A 12398-nucleotide genomic window follows, 5' to 3' on the forward strand; every position below is an offset into this window, starting at 1 on the left:
ACGCGGTTACATGACCGGATATGACCGATTCAAGCATCACCGATCAGGTCCACATTGGGGACATCGTTCAGATATATATCTCGATGAAGAGCTATCTTCTTCTACCTTGATAATACCTCTTGACTACTTATATCCTTGATCTGGTCTCGAGCGGCACAGCGGATTACTGTACATATTGTACATACTGCACATAAATCACAATGCGGTCTCCTGTCTCTCTGTATCTTGCAGCTCTACTCCCCCTGATCTCGGCAGTCCAGCTTCCTCACCTCAACATCCCATCTCCGCAGGATGCTCTCAACGTAGCCGATACTTTCCTCCATTCGAGCCAACAGCATCCCAGTACGACCCTAGGGTATGCAAGCGATATCAAGCTTGAGAGTGTAGGGGGGGAATTCACTGTATTGACGCATAAGAAATTCCCGGTGAGTATCTAAACACATCTCACCTGTGTCTCTTAAGGGATAAGTAAAGCGGAGGGTACTCGATCATCGTGGAGAGCTTGGAGACCCGACGAGCGATAAGATGATGGAGTCCGCGATTTGACCTGAGTAATCTTGCTGACGCTGACGATGACGTTTACCACAGGATCACCGAGTCCGCATCAAGTCGACTTCAGGATGGTGTGATCCAGATGTAAAGTCGTATTCTGGGTGAGTGGCCCGATCTTTATCTACGATCACCATCCTCGTTCATGTATAATACAACATAGACGCTTTCGTACTGTAATCCGGTGCATAAGCTGAAGGTGGATTCATACCTCGCAGATACCTCGATGTAGGATACGGCAAAGACCTGTTCTTCTCGTTCTTTGAATCCCGTTCAAAGGCGAAGGAAGATCCGGTGATCATGTGGATCAACGGTATGTCAAGTGTTTCTCACTTACTGAGTGTAAAGCAGGCACAGTCAGATTCTGAGGGTAATTATCGCGAATACTAGCTGATATAGTCATCTTCTGAACGCTATACAGGTGGCCCAGGATGTTCATCATCTCTCGGAATGTTCATGGAGTTAGGACCATGTACAATCAAAGATAAACCTACGTCTGTGAACGATACGCAGATCAACCCTTACTCATGGAACGAGAACGTCAGTCATTCACTGAAACGTGTACCTCATGAATGTTCAGGAATGAGCTGATTTATTGCGATTCACAGGCGAATATCTTTTTCCTCGACGAACCAATCGGTGTGGGATTCTCTCACTCAGAGCATGGTCAAGTAAGCTTTGTCTCGTCCAATGCTGGTGACGCCGCAAGCTCATACTGTGTCTCTGTTCTCAGAAAGTGGCCACGACAGAGGCCGCCGCGAAAGACATACAAGCTTTCGTGTCGATCGTGAGCCGTCCTCAGCCTCTGCATTCCGATGCCGGTCCGAAAAGCTGACTTGGTCCATTGACAGTTCTTCGAAACCTTCAAAGAATTCGAAGGCAGACCGTTTCACATGGCCGGTGAATCATACGGTGTACGTATCGCAGTCTTTCTGACATCTTGCCAGTTGCAACCCTCACAACCCATGCTGATTCATCTCATTGTTGCAGGGTCGATATCTCCCTCTATTCGCATCAGCAGTGGTGGACGGTAATAAGAAATTGATCAAGGAAGGTAAAGCTCCTATTAATTTGCAAAGTGTCTTGATCGGAAATGGAGTAACAGATCAATGTGAGTCGGGTTCACCAGCCGAATTGCATCGACTTTCTCGAGACTTTTGGACTGACACTCCTTTTTCATTGCCCGACAGTCTCCACTATCGAATCATACTTCCCATTCGTGAGTGCCAGATCCAAGATGATGAGGATCACATACTGACCTACATCACCTCGGCAATCCCAGCAATGTACACTCAATGGAGATCTTACCGAGCCTGTGCAGAGTATCGGAAATTGTGTTTTCATGGCTGAGTCTGTGCGTCCATGCAATCCGAATCTCTCAGTCGGTTGTATGCTAGGATGCTGATCATCAGGCTGGTCTACATAGCTTCCCAAATGCTCCAAACTCGCTCACAAGAACTGCATCGAGTCGCACGACTACACCAACTGCGCTATTGCTCTGGGCTATTGTCAAGATGTGCTCGAAACGTCCTTCTGGGAAGCCGGCGTCAATCCTTACGATGTCACAAAGGCTTGTTCACCTGAGGAGCTGGGCGACTCCCTCTGTTACCCTATCACGTGAGTGCTTCGGCCCTTTGTAACGCCATCGGGGTCGTTTGATCAATTAAATCTGTTGCTCATGCGTCTCCTCTTCCGTCTTCGTTCACAGCAAGAAGATCGGTACCTATCTCGACTTACCCGATGTCAGGGAATTGCTGGGCGTGCACGAACATCGAGGGAATTGGACATCATGCGATAATGGAGTGGGCAAGCGATTCGGCCAATCTCTGGACATCACTGGTCAAACTTGGCTATACGTTGCTGGACTATTGGAAAGGGGAATCAGAGTTCTGAATGTGAGCTTGACCACCATTCAAGATTCCAATCTTGAAAGACTGAGATGAATCAAGTGTGAGGATAAGGCTTACTGGCTGGATTTTGGCCTGATGCAGTACGTCGGTATGCAAGATTTCATCTGTAATCACATTGCCAACGAAATGTGGATGGATAAACTCGAATGGACGGGTAAAGAAGGATACAACGCTGCACAGTGGTCCGACTGGAGCGTCAAGGATAAAGTCGCTGGTACATACAAGACTTCGGGTAATTTGACTGTGAGTCCTGGCCTTCAATCGGAGTTTGGCGGTCTATCGACCTCAGTGACTAGCAAAGAACTCAGTATGCTGATTGTGATGTATCACACTAGATGCTCAAGATCCGAGGTGCTGGTCATATGGTGCCGTATGATAAACCGGTAGAAGCGTTGACTATGTTGAATTCATGGTTGGATGCTGGGATCTCCGTTGAGTAGGCATTCATGCGCTGCATGACTGATCTCTTAGCCGAAGTATAGATGAAAAGAGGAAGGCACAGTATCTGTGAGGGATGTGCACCATACATACCTATGTACAGATGCGATGAAGCAAATGAATCAGAAGAAAGGAATTTGTTTGTGTACAAGGCTTCCAGATGCAGTGGTGCCCAGATAATCCAGATCCATATCATGAGCGATAAAGTAAATTACCCAAAAAGGCAACTCAGCCCAAAAATTTCAGAAATGGACGGTACAACCGGTCGCGATATTTTGACAGTGTAAGATACAGTACAGGTGTTTTTCGTCCCTCAATTTTGCTTGTACAGACTATAGATAGACATAGACATTGAGCAAATTAGACTAGGCAAGATGTCGTCCTCTACTCCTGCCGCTGCTACCGAAGAGATTCACAGTCTGTACGATACCATCTTGATCCTTGATTTCGGATCTCAGGTATGTCGAGTTGTGTCGGGTTGGGTTGGGTTGGGTTGAATCAAATCAAGAATTATCTGCTACTATCTGCCATCCTCCGACCGATCAATCATTATCCATATGAATTCCGTTGTGCTGATATTAAGATTGGATGGGTGGACCTGATAGTACTCGCACTTGATCACTCGAAGATGTCGTGAATTGAACGTGAGTCTTCTCTGCTCTTTTGCCTATATATCGCAACAAGCTCAATCCAATCCAATCCAACGATCTAATGCTCAATGATATAGGTCTACTGCGAGATGTTACCTTGTACTCAAAAAATCGCCGACCTGAGCTGGAAACCAGCTGGTGAGTTGAAATCACACATCTGCTTTTCCGTTCATTTAAACTCGCATAGAATTGAAGGAAGGGAACGATGGCTAATACAGTCAACCCAATGTCACAGGTATCATCCTCTCTGGATCTCCTTATTCCGTGTACGCTCCCGACGCCCCGCATGTCGATCCAGCAGTATTCGAGCTGGGCGTGCCCATCCTGGGTATCTGTTATGGCCTGCAAGAGATCGCCAGGACCCACGGAGCGAATGTGGATGCCCACACCCATAGAGAGTATGGGTACGCGAAGATCGAAGTGAAGAAGACGGGCAATAAGGCGCAGGATGCGTTGTTTGAGGGCATTGAGATGGAAGAGGATGGGGGTTTGCAAGTGAGTCTCTTCGATCTGAGTCTGAATTCTAGTCGTATCTCGACACAGTAGTTGTCCGAAGGGGTGTGGAAGCCTTTGACGGGACGATGAGACCAGTCCAGCAGGCGAAGGGCATCCTCAAATCTTCCTTTGCTCCGTTCAGAAGGATCTTCCATGTCCGAGGAACGAGGATTAGGTCTAGAATTGGCATCAGAAATATCATCAGGTCTATGATGTACTATCCTGCTGACATACACATCCTTGTCTTCCCCCAGGTATGGATGTCTCACGGCGACCAACTCACTTCCCTCCCCGACAACTTCTCAGTAGTAGCCTCCACCCCCACTTCCCCATGGACAGCTATCGCTCACCAATCTAAACCTATCTACGGTGTCCAATTCCACCCCGAGGTATCGCACTCGCCAAAGGGTAAAGAAGTCATTGGCGCTTTCGTGAAGAACGTTTGTGGGATCAAGGGCGGATGGTCGATGGACAGCTTCATCCCTAAAGAAATTGCTCGGATTAGACAGATTTGCGGAGAGAAGGGTCAAGTGATTGGTGCTGTCTCAGGAGGAGTTGATTCAACTGTGGCTGCTAAGTTGATGCACGAAGCTATTGGTGATCGGTGAGTTTGTCTGTCGGGTCTTCCAGCCTCAGGTCGATACCAGCTCTTCATCACATGAAGTCAACCGCGAGGACGTCAAGCTAAACTGGCAATTTCACCCTATCGGTGCTTAGATTCCACGCTATCATGGTCGACAACGGTGTCTTGCGAAAAGACGAGGGTGCTAAAGTGCATCAAATGTTGACTGTGGATCTCGGAGTCAATTTGACGGTTGTCGATGCTTCTGAATTGTTCTTATCGCGATTAAAGGGTGTTGAAGATCCAGAGAAGAAGAGGAAGATCATTGGAAATACCTTCATCGAAGTGTTCGAAGAGGAAGCCGCCAAGATCGAAGCTGCAGCTGAGAAGGAAGTCGAGACTAAGGGAGGTGACGCCAAGGGAAAGATTGAATGGTTGTTACAAGGTACCCTCTACCCGGATGTCATCGAGAGTATATCCTTCAAAGGTCCCAGTGCGACCATCAAGACTCATCACAATGTCGGTGGATTGTTGGAGGATATGAAGTTGAAGTTGATTGAACCTCTCCGAGAATTGTTCAAGGGTATGTCCTCCCTTCTCGAGCTGCCTGTTCTCAAGCGGTTGAGTCGTATTGAGTAACGAGCTTCGGCTAATATTAGCTATTTGGTTACTGGAATGGAACAGACGAAGTTCGAGCTCTTGGTAGACTGCTCAATATTCCGGCTCACTTGGTAGGCCGACACCCATTCCCTGGACCAGGTCTCGCCATCCGTATCCTCGGAGAAGTTACCCGAGAACAGATCAAGATCCTGCAACACGCCGACGATATCTACATCGAGGAAGTCCGCGCTGCAGGATTATACGACCAGATTTCGCAAGCCTTCGTCGCCTTGTTACCTGTCAAGGCGGTCGGTGTAGCTGGAGACGCAAGGACGTATGACCAAGTGGTAGCTCTCCGAGCGGTATCGACGGAGGATTTCATGACTGCCGACTGGTTTGTGTTCCCTCCTCAAGTCCTGAAAAAGATCTCTTCTAGAATCACAAACGAAGTTAAGGGAGTCAACAGGGTCGTATATGATATCACCTCGAAACCGCCTGGAACCGTTGAATGGCTTTAGGCTTAGATCGTTGTTTTAGAGACATACATTTTGTTCATCTTCGTTTCATACTTGTCAGGTGTTCATAGGACAGAATGCATAGATCATATACATATTCCCAGTATCCCATATGGGCAACTTTCGACATGGAGCCGTGGCAGTCTCAAGTACAATCACTAATCATAGCTGAAGCCTTTTTGCTTTACTCCACGAAAGCGTCCATTATCATCTTAGCTAAGATCGTATCATTCTTGGCGTCCAGAGGCTTAGTCTTGTAATCTTTACCATTAACGATCGAATCGTACAATAAAGGCAATTCAAGGGTATATGGATCCACGTAGGTCGGTCGGATCACTTGTTCTGAGAAATCGCCGTTTGGAAGTTGTTTTTGGATGGTAAGTTTGATGGGTAGACCCTTGACGTATGGTCTGAAAGGGCATCCGAGTCAGCTTCAGACAAGCTGGTATGTCATGGTTCCGAAGTGTGAAGTATGAAGTATGAACAACAGACGGGAGTGGCAGACTACTCACGTATCGTATTGGATTTTGACTCGGCTATCATTCGTGTACACTTCGATATGTGCGTCAAAGACTGCAACTTCATCTATGCCCATCTAAGACCGCGTCAAAGCATCAAACCATAAAATACCTGTCAGTTACAATTTTTCACCTCGTGCAAATTACCTGTAATACTCAAGACTTGAGAAGGAGTGAGACCGAAAGTGAAAGTGAGGGTAATACACTTAGTACTCTGACTCACCTCATAATAACATTTGAATCCTTTATACCCAAACACGGCATTCCACCACCAACTCTTCCCTTGTCCATCATCCTCCGATCGACTCGAGAACAAACATCTCTCTGGCATGCCCAGCACATCCCGCATAGCCGATAAATCGTGACTTGCCAGACTATGTAACAGGCTCCAAGAATGGGCGTTCCTCTTATCGTTTCCTGCTTTTTCTTCGCCCAGATTCTCAATCAGATTAGATTTCATCCTCCTGGACAACTCGGCGGAGGATTCGGCGGGGTGGTCGGTGAAGTATTTCTGGTATTGCCCTGATTGACTTGTGAAGTATTTGTTCTATTTAAATCACTGGTATCAGCTCCGACTTCAAGTCCAATCCAATTCCCAGACCAAGGGGCACTTCATTCCCATCACCAGATTCGGACTGTCAAAGCTTAGTTTGAGATCGTGACAGGGTTGGCTGCGGAAGTGAGAAGGTGAAAAATCACTTACATTCCCGATAATATCCCTCACTCTGACATAGTTGATTTCCTTCCCCTCAATCTCATCTTTCAGCCTCTGCAAAGCCGTCGAATACCTCCTCATGTACCCTACGAAGATGACCACGTTGTTCTTCACTCTGGCTTCTTCGACCAGATCGTACTCTTTCAGAGTCTGAGCCATGGGCTTCTCGATCATTATGTGTTTCCCGGCGTTGGCGCATTGTACGATATGTTCAGCATGGAATTGGTCTGCTGTTAGGATGAAGACTACGTCGATCGATATTGGGGAAGCTAAGAGATCGGTCCTACGGTCGACACCTGGGGCGTCAGCTTGCCTCCGTTCGTTTGTGTCATCCACTGTACATTCGATTGGCAATGGGAAGCTATATTCAGATTGAGAAGTGATGGACGTCGACTCACACCGAAGTAAAAGTATTGGGTATACTGAATCGCTTGCTACATAGCTCGAGGGACTGAGCGGATATGTCGCATAACGCGGTGATCTTGTACATGTCAGAAGCGACGATGAGGTTAGGCATCTACGCTCGGCAAGACATGTCAATCACTATGCTGCATTACTCGGTGGACCATCACTGGTCTAAAGGGGCAGGAGGGATTGACTTACGTGCGCGATCTGGGCGACCTCTCCGCACCCGATGACAGCTGCATTGAGGATCTTACCAGCCTGAGAGCCTGACATGTCGATGAGCTCTTTTCTGCGAAGATGTGTAGATCAAAGAAGTGATGGGGATGAGTCTATCGTCGTGCTACTTGATCAGTTAGTCGAACTTCTACAGAGCATGCATAAGCATGACTTAGACAAGACACCAGAGCCGTGTATATATATGCATGGAGGACCAAGGTCTGGAAAAGAGGGAGAGGAGTTTTATCGTGATCTGTCTTGAGCTTGTTGCTGCTAATTCGTCAATTCAAAGCGCCGAGTGGACATCCTCCACTTTCGGTCCGGAAATAGTCCATCTTATCCCCTTCGGAGGACCTTAACCGGACTTCAGGCTCATTTCGGCCAACCCGAATTCTCGGTAGCACATGCAGACTGGTGGACGGCCATCATACGAGACAGAGCTTGTCATGTACTCGTACATACAACATCAAGCTGAAGCCTGAATGAATGATGACCTTGCATCTGATTGAATGTAAATCTGCATACTGGGACTCGGCAAGCACTATGATCGGCTACAGCGAGGAGACGTCTCATGCTCTTTCCCCTCCATTGATATATTGTCTACCCCTGCGCATCACATCAAAAGGTCAGACTCGCTCTGGCGATCTTCCTTATACCGGGACCAGACTCACAGATTTGTCAACTCTCCAGCTTCATCCATCAACCTATTGGTCTCGTACACCCCGAAAAGCCATAGTGAATTTCGTGCAGCGCCAAACCAGGCATATTTACTATAGATCGCAAAACATGTTGATTCAGCAAATGAGATGTGTGGACCGAAGAGCCAATACTCACACCACCCAATCTTGCTCATCCAGCCAAGTCATAGTCTGCTGCATGAACGCACTGACCTCTTCAATGGTCGGATGCGGATCATCCCCGAATTTCTGGTCGTCAAAATCAGCAAATGCGAGGCTGTACATTGTTCACCTGGAACCAATTCGCAGATCTGCAGATCTGCAGACCAAGGTACATACTGTAAGAAGTGGATTCAAAGACTCACATAACAAGCGAATTCCGACAATACCAAAGGTAATCCGAACTCCTGTTGAAATCCAGTCAAAGTACCTTTGAAAAATTCGACGTCCGTCGTGTACAGATGTGCGGAGACGTAGTCTGGCTTGTATTGACAGTCTCCCCATGCGTCTGAAGCTGAATTGTCGGGACAAATAGCTTTGAAGAATTCCTAGAGCAGGTAGAGGGGATCAATGAGTCAGTACATCATTCGTCAATCCTTGCAATAGCTACTGCTGAATACTCACCATCAGCCATGTTTTGTTAGATGCCACGACTGGCGAGTGGACCTTGATATCGGGGTATTGTTGACGAATCTGGACAATCTGTGGCTTCCATCTGGAGAAGCTTGTCAATTAGATTATTTCGCGACAATGAAACCACCCAATCACTCACTTCTCAGCTGCTTGTGCGGGCTCAAGATACACCGATACCCCTGTATTAGTCTTGAGATCTATCATAACATGCCCAACAGATCAGTCTAAAGCATCTGAGATATTCACGCCAATGATACAGTGAAGGGAATTAGCGTCAATGGTGTTTGACTGACCAGGCTCATTATAACCCATCAACTCCGTCATCCCTTCTTGGAAAGTATCGGGATTATCGAGATAATCCGCGCCAAACCTGCATGTGACAATATTCAGCTCATACCATCACTATGAACTGTGAGACAGACTCCAGGTCAGATAGAAAGAACACCACTCGACCATGACTCACAACATAGGAACGAAATGTCCGGCTATCTGAATATCATCGGCATTTAGGATACCTTGATCCCAATTCTTATTCCAGTCAAACCACCACGATACAGTCTATTATATGGATACGCAGCACACCCATCGGCACGAGCACGACATGATGACTATATTGACTTGACTGTTCGGAAAGGGACGAAACGAGAACTCACAGAATTCGCAGTGAAGAACTGAGCCACGGGATTCGCATCGGTCTCTTGAACTGGCCATCCTATACCTGCCTTCCCATTTGTGCGTGCGGCAGAGCTGGGTGAGGTATTGCCCGCGCTCGCCGCAGTTCCGGTCGATGTGGTCGATGTGCTCGAAGCGCTAGAGGAAGGTAAGAAGTCCGCTTCGCTCGCTTCTGGATACGTTGTTGTGGCATTCCCTTGAGCATAGACTACTGGCAGAACAACGAGCCAACCGAGCAAGGATATCTTCCACATCGTGTGATGATGCTCGCCATGAAACACTGTTGCGAGTATCGGGTTAAATTGGTCGGTCTGAGAAGTATGAGCTGTCTCATGATGACATGATATAGTGCAAGTCAATCAGCAGCATTGGTTTGCTTTGTCAAATGTAGATGAAAGGAAGATGATGCATCATGATTTATGCGGCTTTGTAGTGGAGGGTACAAAGGTACCGCCTTTGCCGCCACACCGCTCTGTCCAAGAGGATCCTTTCTGAAACCGAAGGCGAGCCGAGTCTGTCGCCCGATGCTCTGCTCCTTTCGCCGACATGCAGAGCACGTTATAATAAAGATAGTTCGACTGTTTGCACTCGTGCAGTCTTTATGAGATAGCCTTGAGGTAAACACCCGTATGATTCTTCAAGACACTTTCCGGTGGGATTTCTCATTCATGTCCTCCGTTGATGTATTGCCAGCCTCTGTAATTATCAGGTTAGCCGCAAATTTACTCAGGAAGGAAAGCTAAACAAAACCCGCTTTGACGTACAGCGGTGTAATTTCTCCTTTGTTGTCCATGAGTCTGTTGAATTCGTGAACGCCATGCAGGTGGTATGGATCTCGGCATGCACCGAACCATGAGTATTTGCTGTGATGCCATTGGCATCGAAATTGTCAGCATAACACCCAGACTCATCCGGAAGTCTCCCTGTTCAAAAGGGGGTCCAAAGAAATGAGATGTGCAGGGTATTGGTGGGCACTCACTATATATACGGTGTCTCATCGAGCCATTTCGTGGTTTGACCTGATGACTCCGTCCGTCAACATGCTTGGTGACGTTGCTCAAGTATCAGTAGCTTGACTCACCCATGAAGTCGTGAACTTGCTGTTGACTTTGCGGCCCAGGTACATTGGGATAGAAACTCTGTGCATGCCTCCTCAGCTATATCGAACGCTATATGACTTTGGCAGCTAGATATTCACTCACTTGCATAGCAAATTCGGTCAGGATGATAGGTAATCTGAATTCGTTCCAAAATCTTTCGATGGTACCGACGAAAGATTCGAAAGTGGTGGTGTAAACGTGAACAGCCAGGTAAGCTGGCTTTGTTGATGGCGGTATCAATGCACAGAATTCCTGAAATCGATACATGATTCAGAATCAGGTCGCACTATTCTGATGTTGGGGTCTGACTCACTTTGAGCCAGTCTACATTCCCTGCCACTGCTGGTGAGACCAACTTCTGATCTGGCTCCGTGATCCATTTCGACATCTCAATCCATCTATCGACGTCAAACATCAGCAATCGGACCGACTGCGGACGGCGAGCATGGTAGACTCACACTGGAACAGCATCTTTGGGAGAGGTCTTCTTGGCAACTGCTTCATCGGCGTGATCTGCGAGGCTACTAGTAAGAGACCATAGACTCATCGAACGGAGAAGCTCACCAGGTTCATTGAATCCCATCAATAGCTTCCATCCTGGCTGCAGGCTATTGCCGTCATTGACAAGCTCAGGAGACCACCTTCGGCAATTATCGAGAGCATATCAGCTTTATTTAGTCGTTCGGCAAGGCTCCGCGGGGATTGCGCATGGTGTGCTTGGTCGCGACTGGAAGCAAGGTGTATACTAGCGCAAAGGGTATCCAACCTACACCATGGGCAAGAATTCTGCGTTGATAATCAGATCTGGCGAGGTCTCGGGTACAAGAGGACCTTTCCAATGTTTGCTCCAGTTCCAATGCCAGGTCAATTTCTATCATCGTGAAGTCAGTATGTGTAATTTCAGGGATGATGGGCTGAAAGGAAATTCCTGAAGGCCAAATGCGAGGTGCAGATGAGTAGTGACTTACGGAACCAGGTTGAAAGAACTTGGCTACTGGATCTGAAGTCCTTTCTTGTATTGGCCAGCTTATTCCAGCCTACAACGACGCATCAGCTGACCTTTCAGAAGGACTGGCCTGCCAGCATTACCTTGCCGGGAGACCTCGCTTGTTCGTCGCCAGAGATGTTGGCCATCTTTGAAGGTCTCGTCAATGCTGCGTATTGCTAAGATATGATAACGATGGCGATGGCCAGGATGAATTGTCGAACAGGAGTTCGTCGCGTTGGGGTGCCTCGTAAAGTATACTGTGCACCTTTAGATGCCGCTTACAGGAAGGCAGGACATAGGCAGGATAGGACAGGCAGGGTGTATGGCGATCAATGCTTTGTTCGGGTGAACTCATAAACACACACTTGATTGCGGAGACTCCGCTGACACGCGATGGGCTTACGGTGATCACCGCCGGTTAACTTTGTGTGCGAGTGAGGGAGTGAATTAAGGGGCGTGTGCTGACGATGAACGTCACTAGGATCACTAGGATGATAAACGAGGAGATGATAGACAACTCTCTGATGATGACGAGCAGCTATATCGCAACAATATACTAAGCCCAAGATTGCAAATATATACTTCAACAGCCTCACAGCTACTAGTGTATCCTTATCGATTTAGATTGACAATTCGGGCGAAGAGCGTTGCATTGCCCTGGTCCTGACTAAACGCACAAACGGACTCATCCCTTTCAACGCGTATACCGCTACACATTACCCTTATTCGGCCGCTTACAACATCAACATCAGTCA

The 12398-nt window shown here is 47.5% G+C and overlaps 5 protein-coding genes across 5 annotated transcripts; 2 read left to right on the forward strand and 3 right to left on the reverse strand.

Annotated features, from left to right (window-relative positions):
• Window positions 1-200: 200 nt before the first annotated feature.
• I303_100817 (uncharacterized protein) lies at window positions 201-2899 on the forward strand (the record flags this gene model as incomplete). Its single annotated transcript, XM_065968206.1, has 14 exons — window positions 201-425; window positions 589-653; window positions 768-862; window positions 971-1089; window positions 1158-1220; window positions 1283-1336; window positions 1401-1463; window positions 1540-1660; window positions 1740-1768; window positions 1832-1903; window positions 1976-2166; window positions 2258-2444; window positions 2541-2702; window positions 2795-2899. 14 exons carry the CDS (start codon window positions 201-203, stop codon window positions 2897-2899), a joined length of 1551 nt encoding a protein of 516 aa, XP_065824278.1.
• A 372-nt stretch (window positions 2900-3271) lies between these two features.
• Window positions 3272-5722, forward strand: I303_100818 (GMP synthase [glutamine-hydrolyzing]; the record flags this gene model as incomplete). The annotated part of the gene is made up of 7 exons (XM_018404188.1): window positions 3272-3355; window positions 3503-3541; window positions 3625-3685; window positions 3783-4042; window positions 4297-4646; window positions 4760-5187; window positions 5289-5722. 7 exons carry the CDS (start codon window positions 3272-3274, stop codon window positions 5720-5722), a joined length of 1656 nt encoding a protein of 551 aa, XP_018266842.1.
• Window positions 5723-5903: 181 nt separating this feature from the next.
• Window positions 5904-7630, reverse strand: I303_100819 (uncharacterized protein; the record flags this gene model as incomplete). Its single annotated transcript, XM_018404189.1, has 6 exons — window positions 5904-6129; window positions 6232-6314; window positions 6461-6784; window positions 6941-7235; window positions 7351-7469; window positions 7556-7630. 6 exons carry the CDS (start codon window positions 7628-7630, stop codon window positions 5904-5906), a joined length of 1122 nt encoding a protein of 373 aa, XP_018266843.1.
• A 512-nt stretch (window positions 7631-8142) lies between these two features.
• Window positions 8143-9809, reverse strand: I303_100820 (uncharacterized protein; the record flags this gene model as incomplete). Its single annotated transcript, XM_018404190.2, has 9 exons — window positions 8143-8179; window positions 8245-8343; window positions 8408-8499; window positions 8616-8798; window positions 8875-8965; window positions 9023-9080; window positions 9177-9253; window positions 9347-9441; window positions 9537-9809. 9 exons carry the CDS (start codon window positions 9807-9809, stop codon window positions 8143-8145), a joined length of 1005 nt encoding a protein of 334 aa, XP_018266844.2.
• Window positions 9810-10217: 408 nt separating this feature from the next.
• I303_100821 (uncharacterized protein) lies at window positions 10218-11789 on the reverse strand (the record flags this gene model as incomplete). Its single annotated transcript, XM_018404191.2, has 11 exons — window positions 10218-10251; window positions 10320-10418; window positions 10535-10574; window positions 10637-10694; window positions 10758-10907; window positions 10969-11053; window positions 11114-11168; window positions 11220-11296; window positions 11426-11526; window positions 11624-11692; window positions 11745-11789. 11 exons carry the CDS (start codon window positions 11787-11789, stop codon window positions 10218-10220), a joined length of 813 nt encoding a protein of 270 aa, XP_018266845.2.
• Between the last annotated feature and the right edge of the window lie 609 nt (window positions 11790-12398).

The sequence above is a fragment of the Kwoniella dejecticola genome, chromosome 1, assembly GCF_000512565.2.
Source record: "Kwoniella dejecticola CBS 10117 chromosome 1, complete sequence".
NCBI lineage: Eukaryota > Fungi > Basidiomycota > Tremellomycetes > Tremellales > Cryptococcaceae > Kwoniella > Kwoniella dejecticola.